The following is a 14,908-nucleotide window of genomic DNA, read 5'->3' on the forward strand; positions in this document are numbered from 1 at the left end:
AAGGCTTTACAGCGAAAGCAAAACATTAGATTATGTTAGGAGAGTACATAGATAAAAATAATCACACAGCCATTTTCAAAGCAAGGACATGTGTCAATAAAACCCAAAACACAGTGAAATGAAGCACTAACCTTTGACGATCTTCATCAGATGACACTCCTAGGACATTATGTTACACAATACATGTATGTTTTGTTCGATAAAGTTCATATTTATATCCAAAAACAGCATTTTACATTGGCGCGTGATATTCAGAAAATGTATTCCCACCAAAACGTCCGGTGAATGTGCACATCAATTTACAAAAATACTCATCATAAACGTTGACAAAATACATAACAATTATTTTAAGAATTATAGATAGACTACCCCTGGATGCAACCGCTGTGTCAGATTATAAAATAGCTTTACGGAGAAAGCACATTTTTCAATATTCTGAGTACATAGCTCAGCCATCACGGCGAGCTATTCACACACCCTATTCACGCAACCTAAACTCAGAATTAGTAATAGAAATATTGTATTACCTTTGCTGATCTTCGTCAGAATGCACTCCCAGGACTGCTACTTCCACAAGAAATTTTGTTTTTGTTCCAAATAATCCATTTACCTCCGTTTTGTTCGTGCGTACAGATCACTTATCCAAAGGCATAACGCGCGAGCGCGGAACGAGAGACGAAAAGTCTAAATGTTCCATTACCATACTTAGAAGCATGTCAAACGCTGTTTAAAATCAATATTTATGGTATTTTTAACGTAAAATTGCGATAATATTCCAACCGGACAATAGCATATTCATTCAAAAAGAAAAAGGGGGGGCGCGCTCACGGGACCACGCATATCCAATCCCTTTGTTGCCAGGCAGACCACTCAGTAACTGAGCTCCTATTATCTGCCCAGTGACAGGAGCTCAAACCACTTTCTGAAGGCTTTAGACAGCCAATGGAAGCCTTAGGAAGTGCAACGTCACCCCACAGACACTGGAGCTTCGATAGAGAATCAAAAGAAGAACTACAATTCTCAGACTTTTCACTTCCTTCTTGGATTTTTCTCAGGTTTTTGCCTGCCATATGAGTTCTGTTATACTCACAGACATCATTGAAACAGTTTTAGAAACTTCAGAGTGTTTTCTATCCAAATCTACTAATAATATGCATATTCTAGTTTCTGGGCCAGAGTAGTAACCTGTTTAAATTGGGTACGTTTTTCATCCGGATGTGAAAATACTGCCCCTAGCCCAGACAGGCTAAGTGAGTCTCAGAAATGGCTAATATATTCATATTATCTAAGATTAGCAATTTAGTACCCTGATGAACTTTGTTTCTGAGGCCACATATAATTCTATGAGCTAATGTTAACCCTTTCCTGGGTAGTTTATCTAAAATTAAACTCATATTGTTGTTGTATTTCCAACAATTCTATTTCTGATAATAACAAAGATGGAATTCCTGAATATTTTGAGTAGATAATGTTCGGTAGAAGGTTTGTCTGGTTTAGCTCAACTGCAGCTCTATATATAGCTGTCTTGGTAGACTGTTGCTCTCCTCTGATTGGGATGTTGTCCTGTTAGGATGGAGAGTAGTGGGTGGGGGGGGGTGCATGCTGTCCACTCTGGAAGGAACCTGATGCAGGGTGGTGTTGGCTTCTCCGTAGGGTGGTGCTGGTCTCTCTAAATGGGGCCTGGTGATGTAGGTCTCTCTGGATGGGGCCTGGTGGTGCAGGTCTCTCTGGATGGGGCCTGGTAGTATAGGGTGGTGCAGGTCTCTCTGGATGGAGCCTGGTGGTGCAGGTCTCTATGGATGGAGCCTGGTGGTGCAGGTCTCTCTGGATCGGGCCTGGTGGTGCAGGTCTCTCTGGATGGGGCCTGGCGGTGTAGGTCTCTCTGGATAGGGCCTGGTGGTGTAGGTCTCTCTAGATGGGGCCTGGTGGTGTAGGTCTCTCTGGATGGGGCCTGGTGGTGCAGGTCTCTCTGGATGGGGCCTGGTGGTGCAGGTCTCTCTGGATGGGGCCTGGTGGTGCAGGTCTCTCTGGATCGGGCCTGGCGGTGCAGGTCTCTCTGGATCGGGCATGGCGGTGCAGGTCTTTCTGGATGGGGCCTGGTGGTGCAGGTCTTTCTGGATGGGGCCTGGTGGTGTAGGTCTCTCTGGATGGGGCCTGGCGGTGCAGGTCTCTCTTTATGGGGCCTGGCGGTGCAGGTCTCTCTGGACGGGGCCTGGAGTTCGTGATCTTGTATGACAGAGTTCCTCTAATTTAGTTTTTGTTTCGTACCAGTGCTGTGTTTCAGTTTCCTAGCCAACACCTTGACACCCTGTTTGTTCAAGTGTACTCGGTGGTACTACATCTGGGGGTGAATGTCACGGTGGTTTGCTAGGTAAACATTGTCCAGGAGAGCACAGCTTCTAGACAGCTCAGCGTTGTTACTCTGAATAATGTGGAAGGGCTCATCTCCTCTAGACAGCTCAGCGTAGTTACTCTGAATAATATGGAAGGGCTCATCTCCTCTAGACAGCTCAGCGTTGTTACTCTGAATAATGTGGAAGGGCTCATCTCCTCTAAACAGCTCAGCGTTGTTACTCTGAATAATGTGGAAGGGCTCATCTCCACGTGGCAACAGGGTAATAAGTATTTTAATGTTAGGACATCTCTCTGCAGCTCTGGCTGCCACTTGATGCATTGCAGTAGCTACATGTCTTCTCATTGCCATCATATCATTAGTACCTGTGGGAAATATAATATGTTTGGCCCCCATTTCATTTTTCCCTTGATAGACTTTTCAAGGCACTTTTTGTTGTTGGGCACCATAGCTTTCTGACTGACATGCTAGGGAAAAGCATATTACAAGACACGGCATATGATGGTGCAGTGAGTTACCTGATAGCTTGGATGATACTTTTATCGTCAGTCATCTCGGGGGAAAAAACAAACAAAATACTTAAAACTGTAAATCAACCAATCATCATCCATTGTTAACACAACGGAAAAAGGTCAAATGCTTTATTATCTGAATGTTGAAAGTGCGTGTGGACAAAGGAGAGAAACAAAATGGCGCAGTTTGAGGTCATGTGGCGGAAGGTGATGCCGGTGCTGGAGATGGGGGTGTGAACAGGTGGGTCTGGAGGTGGGGGGGAGCAGGTGGGTCTGGAGGGGGGGGGTGAGCAGCTGGGTCTGGAGGTGGGGGGTGAGCAGGTGGGACTGGAGGTGGGGGGTGAGCAGGTGGGTCTGGAGGTGGGGGGGTGAGCAGGTGGGACTGGAGGTGGGGGGTGAGCAGGTGGGACTGGACAGGGGGTGAGCAGGTGGGTCTGGAGGTGGGGGGTGAGCAGGTGGGACTGGAGGTGGGGGGGTGAGCAGGTGGGTCTGGAGGTGGGGGGTGAGCAGGTGGGACTGGAGGTGGGGGGTGAGCAGGTGGGACTGGAGGTGGGGGGTGAGCAGGTGGGACTGGAGGTGGGGGGTGAGCAGGTGGGTCTGGAGGTGGGGGGTGAGCAGGTGGGACTGGAGGGGGGGTGAGCAGGTGGGACTGGACAGGGGGTGAGCAGGTGGGACTGGAGGTGGGGGGTGAGCAGGTGGGTCTGGAGGTGGGGGGGGTGAGCAGGTGGGTCTGGAGGTGGGAGGTGAGCAGGTGGGACTGGACAGGGGGTGAGCAGGTGGGTCTGGAGGTGGGGGGGTGAGCAGGTGGGTCTGGAGGTGGGGGGTGAGCAGGTGGGTCTGGAGGTGGGGGTGAGCAGGTGGGACTGGAGGTGGGGGGTGAGCAGGTGGGACTGGACAGGGGGGTGAGCAGGTGGGACTGGACAGGGGGGTGAGCAGGTGGGTCTGGAGGTGGGGGTGAGCAGGTGGGACTGGAGGTGGGGGGTGAGCAGGTGGGACTGGAGGTGGGGGGGTGAGCAGGTGGGACTGGACAGGGGGGTGAGCAGGTGGGTCTGGAGGTGGGGGGTGAGCAGGTGGGTCTGGACAGGGGGTGAGCAGGTGGGTCTGGACAGGGGGGTGAGCAGGTGGGTCTGGAGGTGGGGGGTGAGCAGGTGGGACTGGAGGTGGGGGGGTGAGCAGGTGGGACTGGACAGGGGGGTGAGCAGGTGGGTCTGGACAGGGGGGGTGAGCAGGTGGGACTGGAGGTGGGGGGTGAGCAGGTGGGACTGGAGGTGGGGGGTGAGCAGGTGGGTCTGGAGGTGGGGGGTGAGCAGGTGGGACTGGAGGTGGGGGGTGAGCAGGTGGGACTGGAGGTGGGGGGTGAGCAGGTGGGACTGGACAGGGGGGTGAGCAGGTGGGTCTGGACAGGGGGGTGAGCAGGTGGGTCTGGAGGTGGGGGGTGAGCAGGTGGGACTGGAGGTGGGGGGTGAGCAGGTGGGACTGGACAGGGGGGTGAGCAGGTGGGACTGGACAGGGGGGTGAGCAGGTGGGTCTGGAGGTGGGGGGTGAGCAGGTGGGACTGGAGGTGGGGGGTGAGCAGGTGGGACTGGAGGTGGGGGGGTGAGCAGGTGGGACTGGACAGGGGGGTGAGCAGGTGGGTCTGGAGGTGGGGGGTGAGCAGGTGGGTCTGGACAGGGGGTGAGCAGGTGGGTCTGGACAGGGGGGTGAGCAGGTGGGTCTGGAGGTGGGGGGTGAGCAGGTGGGACTGGAGGTGGGGGGGTGAGCAGGTGGGACTGGACAGGGGGGTGAGCAGGTGGGTCTGGACAGGGGGGTGAGCAGGTGGGACTGGAGGTGGGGGGTGAGCAGGTGGGACTGGAGGTGGGTGAGCAGGTGGGACTGGAGGTGGGGGGTGAGCAGGTGGGACTGGACAGGGGGGTGAGCAGGTGGGTCTGGAGGTGGGGGTGAGCAGGTGGGTCTGGACAGGGGGGTGAGCAGGTGGGTTTGGACAGGGGGGACGTTGTGGATGTTGGTGAGCGTCTGTATGCTGTCGTTCCGGAGGTTGACCTTGAGAAGCAGTGGTACTGCCGATGAGGGGACGTGAGGGTGTGGTAGTGAGGGTTGTGGTAGTGAGGGTTGTGAGGGTGTGGTTGTGAGGGTTGTGGTAGTGAGGGTTGTGGTAGTGAGGGTAGTGAGGGTTGTGGTAGTGAGGGTTGTGAGGGTTGTGGTTGTGAGGGTGTGGTTGTGGTAGTGAGGGTTGTGGTAGTGAGGGTAGTGAGGGTTGTGGTAGTGAGGGTTGTGAGGGTTGTGGTTGTGAGGGTGTGGTTGTGGTAGTGAGGGTTGTGGTAGTGAGGGTAGTGAGGGTTGTGGTAGTGAGGGTTGTGATTGTGAGGGTGTGGTAGTGAGGGTTGGGGTAGTGAGGGTTGTGAGGGTTGTAGTTGTGAGGGTGTGGTAGTGAGGGTTGGGGTAGTGAGGGTTGTGAGGGTGTGGTAGTGAGGGTTGGGGTAGTGAGGGTTGTGGTAGTGAGGGGTGGGTGTGAGGGTGTGGTTGTGGTAGTGAGGGTTGTGGTAGTGAGGGTAGTGAGGGTTGTGGTAATGAGGGTTGTGAGGGTTGTGGTTGTGAGGGTGTGGTTGTGGTAGTGAGGGTTGTGGTAGTGAGGGTAGTGAGGGTTGTGGTAGTGAGGGTTGTGATAGTGAGGGTTGTGAGGGTGTAGTAGTGAGGGTTGGGGTAGTGAGGGTTGTGGTAGTGAGGGTTGTGAGGGTTGTGGTTGTGAGGGTGTGGTAGTGAGGGTTGGGGTAGTGAGGGTTGTGAGGGTGTGGTAGTGAGGGTTGGGGTAGTGAGGGTGTGGTAGTGAGGGTTGTGGTAGTGAGGGTTGTGAGGGTGTGGTAGTGAGGGTTGGGGTAGTGAGGGTTGTGGTAGTGAGGGTTGTGAGGGTGTGGTAGTGAGGGTTGTGAGGGTTGTGGTAGTGAGGGTTGTGGTAGTGAGGGTAGTGAGGGTTGTGGTAGTGAGGGTTGTGAGGGTTGTGGTTGTGAGGGTGTGGTTGTGGTAGTGAGGGTTGTGGTAGTGAGGGTAGTGAGGGTTGTGATAGTGAGGGTTGTGAGGGTGTGGTAGTGAGGGTTGGGGTAGTGAGGGTTGTGGTAGTGAGGGTTGTGAGGGTTGTGGTTGTGAGGGTGTGGTAGTGAGGGTTGGGGTAGTGAGGGTTGTGAGGGTGTGGTAGTGAGGGTTGGGGTAGTGAGGGTGTGGTAGTGAGGGTTGTGGTAGTGAGGGTTGTGAGGGTGTGGTAGTGAGGGTTGGGGTAGTGAGGGTTGTGGTAGTGAGGGTAGTGAGGGTTGTGGTAGTGAGGGTAGTGAGGGTTGTGGTAGTGAGGGTTGTGAGGGTTGTGGTTGTGAGGGTGTGGTTGTGGTAGTGAGGGTTGTGGTAGTGAGGGTTGTGAGGGTTGTGGTAGTGAGGGTTGTGATAGTGAGGGTTGTGAGGGTGTGGTAGTGAGGGTGTGGTAGTGAGGGTTGTGGTAGTGAGGGTTGTGAGGGTTGTGGTTGTGAGGGTGTGGTAGTGAGGGTTGGGGTAGTGAGGGTTGTGAGGGTGTGGTAGTGAGGGTTGGGGTAGTGAGGGTGTGGTAGTGAGGGTTGGGGTTGTGAGGGTTGTGAGGGTGTGGTAGTGAGGGTTGGGGTAGTGAGGGTTGTGGTAGTGAGGGTTGTGAGGGTGTGGTAGTGAGGGTTGGGGTAGTGAGGGTGTGGTAGTGAGGGTTGTGAGGGTGTGGTAGTGAGGGTTGTGGTAGTGAGGGTGTGGTAGTGAGGGTTGTGAGGGTGTGGTAGTGAGGGTTGTGGTAGTGAGGGTGTGGTAGTGAGGGTTGTGAGGGTGTGGTAGTGAGGGTTGTGATAGTGAGGGTTGTGGTAGTGAGGGTGTGGTAGTGAGGGTTGTGAGGGTGTGGTAGTGAGGGTTGTGGTAGTGAGGGTGTGGTAGTGAGGGTTGTGAGGGTGTGGTAGTGAGGGTTGTGGTAGTGAGGGTGTGGTAGTGAGGGTGTGGTAATGAGGGTGTGGTAGTGAGGGTTGTGAGGGTAGGGTAGTGATGGTTGTGGTAGTGAGGGTTGTGGTAGTGAGGGTGTGGTAGTGAGGGTTGTGATAGTGAGGGTTGTGATAGTGAGGGTTGTGATAGTGAGGGTTGTGGTAGTGAGGGTTGTGATAGTGAGGGTTGTGGTAGTGAGGGTTGTGGTAGTGAGGGTGTGAGGGTGTGGTAGTGAGGGTAGTGAGGGTGTGGTAGTGAGGGTTGTGAGGGTGTGGTAGTGAGGGTTGTGGTAGTGAGGGTTGTGGTAGTCTTTTGGTCTGTCAAAATTGCTTGAAATGTATAATTTACAGGGGGCACCGGGACAGAATCAATGTGTGGGGGCACCGGTTAGTGGAGTTAGTTGAGGTAATATGTTCATGTAGGTAGAGTTAAAGTGACTATGCATAGATAATAAACAGAGAGTAGCAACAGCGTAAAAGAGAGGTCTGGGTAGCCCTTTGATTAGCTGTTCAAGAGTCTTATTGCTTGGGGTTAGAAGCTGTAAAGAAGCCTTTTGGGCCTAGATTTGGCGCTCCGGTATTGCTTGCCGTGCGATAGCAGAGAGAACAGTCTATGACTAGGGTGGCTGGAGTCTTTATCCATTTTTAGGGCCTTCCTCTGACAACTCCTGGTGTAGAGGTCCTGTATGGCAAAAAGCTTGGCCCCAATGATGTATTGGGCGTACGCACTACCATCTGTAGTGCCTTGCGGTTGGATGCCGAGCAGTTGCCATACCAGGCGGTGAAGCAAACAGTCAGGATGCACTCGATGGTGCAGCTGTAGAACCTTTTGAGGATCTGGGGATCCCAGCCAAATCGTTTCAGTCTCCTGAGGGGGAATAGGCTTTGTCGTGCCCTGTTCACGACTGTCTTAGTGTGTTTGGACCATAATAGTTTGTTGGTGATGTGGACACCAATGAACATTGAAGTTCTCAACAACCTGATGTCACAGGAAGGCCAAAAAGATAATCAAGGACATCAACCACCCGAGCCACTGCCTGTTCACCCCGCTATCATCCAGAAGGTGAGGTCAGTACAGGAGCATCAAAGCTGGGACCGAGAGACTGAAAAACAGCTTCTATCTCAAGGCCATCAGACTGTTAAATAGCCATCACTAGCCGGCTACCATCCGGTTTTACAACCCTGCACCTTAGAGGCTGCTGTACATACATTTGAAGTCGGAAGTTTACATACACTTAGGTTGGAGTCATTAAAACTCGTTTTTCAACCACTCCACAAATTTCTTGTTAACAAACTATAGTTACGGCAAGTCGGTTAGGACATCTACTTTGTGCATGACACAAGTAATTTTTCCAACAATTGTTTACAGGCAGATTATTTCACTTATAACTCACTGTATCAAAATTCCAGTGGGTCAGAAGTTTACATACACTAATTTGACTGTGCCTTTAAACAGCTTGGAAAATTCCAGAAAATGTCATGGTTTTAGAACCTTCTGATCGTCTAATTGACATCATTTGAGTCAATTGGAGGTGTACCTGTGGATATATTTCAAGGCCTACCTTCAAACTCAGTGGCTCTTTGCTTGACATCATGGGAAAATCAAAAGAAATCAGCCAAGACCTCAGAAAAAAAATGGTAGACCTCCACAAGTCTGGTTCATCCTTGGGAGCAATTTCCAAACGCCTGAAGGTACCACGTCCATCTGTACAAACAATAGTACGCAAGTATAAACACCATGTGACCACGCAGCCATCATACCGCTCAGGAAGGAGTGTCTCCTAGAGATGAACGTACTTTGTTGCGAAAAGTGCAAATCAATCCCAGAACAACAGCAAAGGACCAGTAAAACGAGTCCTATATCGACATAACCTGAAAGGCTGCTCAGCAAGGAAGAAGCTACTGCTCCAAAACCACCATAAAAAAGCCAGACTACGGTTTGCAACTGCACATGGAGACAAATATCGTACTTTTTGGAGAAATGTCCTCTGGTCTGATGAAACAAAAATGGAACTATTTGGCCATAATGACCATCGTCATGTTTGGAGGAAAAAGGGGGAGGCTTGCAAGCCGAAGAACACCATCCCAACCGTGAAGCACGGGGGTGGCAGCATCATGTTGTGGGGGTGCTTTGCTGCAGGAGGGACTGGTGCACTTCACAAAATGGATGGCATCATGAGGATGGAAATTATGTGGATATATTGAAGCAACATCTCAAGTCATCATTCAGGAAGTTAAAGCTTGGTCGCAAATGGGTCTTCCAAATGGACAATGACCCCAAGCATACTTCCAAAGTTGTGGCAAAATGGCTTAAGGACAACAAAGTCAAGGTACTGGAGTGGCCATTACAAAGCCATGACCTCAATCCTATAGAAAATTTGTTGGCAGAACTGAAAAAGCCTGTGCAAGAAAGGAGGCCTACAAACCTGACTCAGGTACACCAGCTCTGTCAGGAGAAATGGGCCAAAATTCACCCAACTTATTGTGGGAAGCTTGTGGAAGGCTACCTGAAACGTTTGATCCAAGTTAAACAATTTAAAGGCAATGCTACCAAATACTAATTGAGTGTAGGTAAACTTCTGACCCACTGGGAATGTGATGAAAGAAATAAAAGCTGAAGTAAATAATTCTCTCTACTATTATTCTGACATTTCACATTCTTAAAGTGAAGTGGTGATCCTAACTGACCTAAAACTGGGCATTTTTATTAGGATTAAATGTCAGAAATTGTGAAAAACTGAGTTTGAAAGACTTGGCATCACTGGTCATGTCACGACTTCCGCCGAAGTCGGCTCCTCTCCTTGTTCGGGCGGTGTTCGGCGTTCGACGTCACCGGCCTTCTAGCCGTCGCCTCTCCATTTTTCATTGTTCCATTTGTTTTGTCTTGTTCACCGCACACCTGGTTTACATTCCCTAATCACACTGCATATATATATTCCTCTGTTTCCCCCCCCATGTCTTTGTGTGGAATTGTTTTGTTACATGTTTCGGGTTAGGCACCAGACTGTTTTTTTTCCCGGGTATCGTGTTTTGACCCGTAGTATGTTTATTGTCATACATTTGCATTATTGTGAGTGTTTTCGTGCTTATTCACTTTTGCCATTGGCTGGAGGTTTTTTGACACAGTTGCGTCTGTCTTTTGTGCTTCTGCCAAATAAAGTGCACCTGATCACAACTCTCTGCTCTCCTACACCTGACTTCTTACCAGTAGCGCACAACCTTGACAGGTCACTTTAATAATGTTTACATACTGTTTTAGTCATTTCATATGTATACTGTGTTATACTGTATTTTAGTCAATTCCACTCCAACATTGCTCGTCCTAATATTTATATATTTCTAAATTCCATTCTTTTACTTTTACATTTTACTTTTACATTTTGCTACACCCGCAATAACATCTGATAAATATGTGTATGTGACCAGTAAAAATGTGATTTGATGTCACAATGATAGAGAGATAGAGAGAGAAAAATATGTGATGTGCTGTACTATATAAGAGACTGGTCTCTACGGGATCATTACTGGTCTCTAATGATTCTCTACTGGTCTCTACTGGTTTCTACTGAGTCTACTGGTCTCTACTGGTCTCTACTGGTCTCTACTGGTTTCTACTGAGTCTACTGGTCTCTACTGGTCTCTACTGGTCTCTACTGATCTCTACTGGTCTCTACTAGTGTCTAGTGGTCTCTACTGGACTCTACTGGTTTATACTGGTTTCTACTGAGTCTACTGGTCTCTACTGGTCTCTACTGGTCTCTACTGGTCTCTACAGAGTCTACTGGTCTCTACTGGTCTCTACTGATCTCTACTAGTGTCTAGTGGTCTCTACTGATCTCCACTGATCTCCACTAGTGTCTAGTGGTCTCTACTGGTCTCTACTGGTCTCTACTGGTCTCCACTGGTCTCTACTAGTGTCTAGTGGTCTCTACTGGTCTCTACTGGTCTCTACTGGTTTATACTGGTTTCTACTGGTTTAAATTGGTCTCTACTGAGTCTAGTGGTCTCTACTGGTCTCTACTGGTCTCCACCGGTCTCTACTGGTCTCTACTGGTCTCTACTGGTTTATACTGGTTTAAATTGGTCTCTACTGGTCTCTACTGATCTCCACTGGTCTCTACTGGTCTCTACTTATCTCCACTGGTCTCTACTGGTCTCTAGTGGTCTCTACTGGTTTCTACTGGTTTCTACTGGTCTCTACTGGTCTCTAGTGGTCTCTACTGGTTTCTACTGGTTTCTACTGGTTTCTACTGGTCTCTACTGGTCTCTACTGGTCTCTACTGGTCTCTAGTGGTTTCTACTGAGTCTACTTGTTTCTACTGGTCTCTACTCCTCTCTAGTGGTATCTACTGGTCTCTACTGGTCTCTACTGGTCTCTACTGTTCTCTGCTGGTATCTATTGGTCTCCAATGGATCTCTACATACGTACCACCCCTTGCCACCCCCCCAACACTCTCATTAACATACAACAGATAACCACACACAAACTCACCCCTCCAAACACACGCACCCCTCTCCCCCCACCAACTGACATCACAACATGCATAATCCTTTATGCACTATGTCCAGACTGACCAGGCTGAGATTAACGACTCCTCTCTACTCCTTTATAATGTCTCTCCCAGGGCCTCCTCTCTACTCCTTTATAATGTCTCTACCAGGGCCTCCTCTCTACTCCTTTATAATGTCTCTCCCAGGGCCTCCTCTCTACTCCTTTATAATGTCTCTCCCAGGGCCTCCTCTCTACTCCCTTTATAATGTCTCTACCAGGGCCTCCTCTCTACTCCTTTATAATGTCTCTCCCAGGGCCTCCTCTCTACTCCTTTATAATGTCTCTCCCAGGGCCTCCTCTCTACTCCTTTATAATGTCTCTCCCAGGGCCTCCTCTCTACTCCTTTATAATGTCTCTCCCAGGGCCTCCTCTCTACTCCTTTATAATGTCTCTACCAGGGCCTCCTCTCTACTCCTTTATAGTGTCTCTCCCAGGGCCTCCTCTCTACTCCTTTATAAGGTCTCTCCCAGGGCCTCCTCTCTACTCCTTTATAATGTCTCTCCCAGGGCCTCCTCTCTACTCCTTTATAATGTCTCTCCCAGGGCCTCCTCTCTACTCCTTTATAATGTCTCTCCCAGGGCCTCCTCTCTACTCCTTTATAATGTCTCTCCCAGGGCCTCCTCTCTACTCCTTTATAATGTCTCTCCCAGGGCCTCCTCTCTACTCCTTTATAATGTCTCTCCCAGGGCCTCCTCTCTACTCCTTTATAATGTCTCTCCCAGGGCCTCCTCTCTACTCCTTTATAATGTCTCTCCCAGGGCCTCCTCTCTACTCCTTTATAATGTCTCTCCCAGGGCCTCCTCTCTACTCCTTTATAATGTCTCTCCCAGGGCCTTCTCTCTACTCCTTTATAAGGTCTCTCCCAGGGCCTCCTCTCTACTCCTTTATAATGTCTCTACCACGGCCTCCTCTCTACTCCTTTATAATGTCTCTCCCAGGGCCTCCTCTCTACTCCTTTATAATGTCTCTACCACGGCCTCCTCTCTACTCCTTTATAATGTCTCTCCCAGGGCCTCCTCTCTACTCCTTTATAATGTCTCTCCCAGGGCCTCCCCTCTACTCCCTTTATAATGTCTCTCCCAGGGCCTCCTCTCTACTCCTTTATAATGTCTCTACCAGGGCCTCCTCTCTACTCCTTTATAATGTCTCTACCAGGGCCTCCTCTCTACTCCTTTATAATGTCTCTCCCAGGGCCTCCTCTCTACTCCTTTATAATGTCTCTACCAGGGCCTCCTCTCTACTCCTTTATAATGTCTCTACCAGGGCCTCCTCTCTACTCCTTTATAATGTATCTCCCAGGGCCTCCTCTCTACTTCTTTATAATGTCTCTCCCAGTGCTACTCATTTACATAGAGCAGATAACCACACACACACACACACACACACACACACACACACACACACACACACACACACACACACACACACACACACACACACACACACACACACACACACACACACACACACCCCCATCTCCAGGACCATTTCCACAGACAACCCGGTAGGATAAAACATTTCCATTAGACAAAGGTGAAATGGATCAATTTCCTCTGCCAAGATAAATCTCACGTTTTACACCGACAGGGTCATTACGCCGGGGCACATCTCAGAAATAATGTATTTAAATATCGAGACGACAGTGGAGAATGTTTTCCCCCCACTCTCCAATTACCTTTAAAGAAAAGCTTATTCTGTGGACAATAAAGCACATTACGGCACAATATGATACAGTCCATAAAGACCCTGGTGTTTGATGAGAGGGGTTAGAGACGGCTCAGCAATATGATACAGTCCATATAGACCCTGGTGTTTGATGAGAGGGGTTAGAGACGGCTCAGCAATATGATACAGTCCATATAGACCCTGGTGTTTGATGAGAGGGTTAGAGACGGCTCAGCAATATGATACAGTCCATAAAGACCCTGGTGTTTGATGAGAGGGTTAGAGAAAGCTCAGCAATATGATACAGTCCATATAGACCCTGGTGTTTGATGAGAGGGGTTAGAGACGGCTCAGCAATATGATACAGTCCATAAAGACCCTGGTGTTTGATGAGAGGGTTAGAGACGGCTCAGCAATATGATACAGTCCATAAAGACCCTGGTGTTTGATGAGAGGGGTTAGAGAAAGCTCAGCAATATGATACAGTCCATATAGACCCTGGTGTTTGATGAGAGGGGTTAGAGACGGCTCAGCAATATGATACAGTCCATATAGACCCTGGTGTTTGATGAGAGGGGTTAGAGACGGCTCAGCAATATGATACAGTCCATATAGACCCTGGTGTTTGATGAGAGGGTTAGAGACAGCTCAGCAATATGATACAGTCCATATAGACCCTGGTGTTTGATGAGAGGGGTTAGAGACGGCTCAGCAATATGATACAGTCCATATAGACCCTGGTGTTTGATGAGAGGGGTTAGAGACGGCTCAGCAATATGATACAGTCCATATAGACCCTGGTGTTTGATGAGAGGGTTAGAGACAGCTCAGCAATATGATACAGTCCATAAAGACCCTGGTGTTTGATGAGAGGGGTTAGAGACGGCTCAGCAATATGATACAGTCCATATAGACCCTGGTGTTTGATGAGAGGGGTTAGAGACGGCTCAGCAATATGATACAGTCCATAAAGACCCTGGTGTTTGATGAGAGGGTTAGAGAAAGCTCAGCAATATGATACAGTCCATAAAGACCCTGGTGTTTGATGAGAGGGGTTAGAGACGGCTCAGCAATATGATACAGTCCATATAGACCCTGGTGTTTGATGAGAGGGGTTAGAGAAAGCTCAGCAATATGATACAGTCCATAAAGACCCTGGTGTTTGATGAGAGGGGTTAGAGACGGCTCAGCAATATGATACAGTCCATAAAGACCCTGGTGTTTGATGAGAGGGGTTAGAGACGGCTCAGCAATATGATACAGTCCATATAGACCCTGGTGTTTGATGAGAGGGGTTAGAGACGGCTCAGCAATATGATACAGTCCATATAGACCCTGGTGTTTGATGAGAGGGGTTAGAGACGGCTCAGCAATATGATACAGTCCATATAGACCCTGGTGTTTGATGAGAGGGTTAGAGACGGCTCAGCAATATGATACAGTCCATATAGACCCTGGTGTTTGATGAGAGGGTTAGAGAAAGCTCAGCAATATGATACAGTCCATAAAGACCCTGGTGTTTGATGAGAGGGGTTAGAGACGGCTCAGCAATATGATACAGTCCATATAGACCCTGGTGTTTGATGAGAGGGGTTAGAGACGGCTCAGCAATATGATACAGTCCATATAGACCCTGGTGTTTGATGAGAGGGGTTAGAGACGGCTCAGCAATATGATACAGTCCATATAGACCCTGGTGTTTGATGAGAGGGGTTAGAGACGGCTCAGCAATATGATACAGTCCATAAAGACCCTGGTGTTTGATGAGAGGGGTTAGAGACGGCTCAGCAATATGATACAGTCCATATAGACCCTGGTGTTTGATGAGAGGGTTAGAGAAAGCTCAGCAATA

General features: G+C 49.4%; 1 protein-coding gene across 1 annotated transcript in view; it reads right to left on the bottom strand.

Annotated features, from left to right (window-relative positions):
• Positions 1-1,669: 1,669 nt before the first annotated feature.
• The window catches only part of LOC123730387 (proline-rich protein 36-like), a 44,151-nt gene continuing 30,912 nt past the window's right edge, over positions 1,670-14,908 (bottom strand). Inside the window, exons 2-7 of the mRNA XM_045706828.1 lie at positions 4,636-4,790; positions 4,348-4,501; positions 4,021-4,261; positions 3,695-3,888; positions 3,105-3,566; positions 1,670-2,226 (exon numbers count right to left, since the gene is read on the bottom strand). Of these exons, the coding sequence (XP_045562784.1) occupies positions 1,670-2,226; positions 3,105-3,566; positions 3,695-3,888; positions 4,021-4,261; positions 4,348-4,501; positions 4,636-4,790 (1,763 nt within the window). The remainder of the gene's footprint in view (positions 2,227-3,104; positions 3,567-3,694; positions 3,889-4,020; positions 4,262-4,347; positions 4,502-4,635; positions 4,791-14,908) is intronic.

Source organism: Salmo salar, chromosome ssa24, assembly GCF_905237065.1.
Source record: "Salmo salar chromosome ssa24, Ssal_v3.1, whole genome shotgun sequence".
Lineage (NCBI taxonomy): Eukaryota > Metazoa > Chordata > Actinopteri > Salmoniformes > Salmonidae > Salmo > Salmo salar.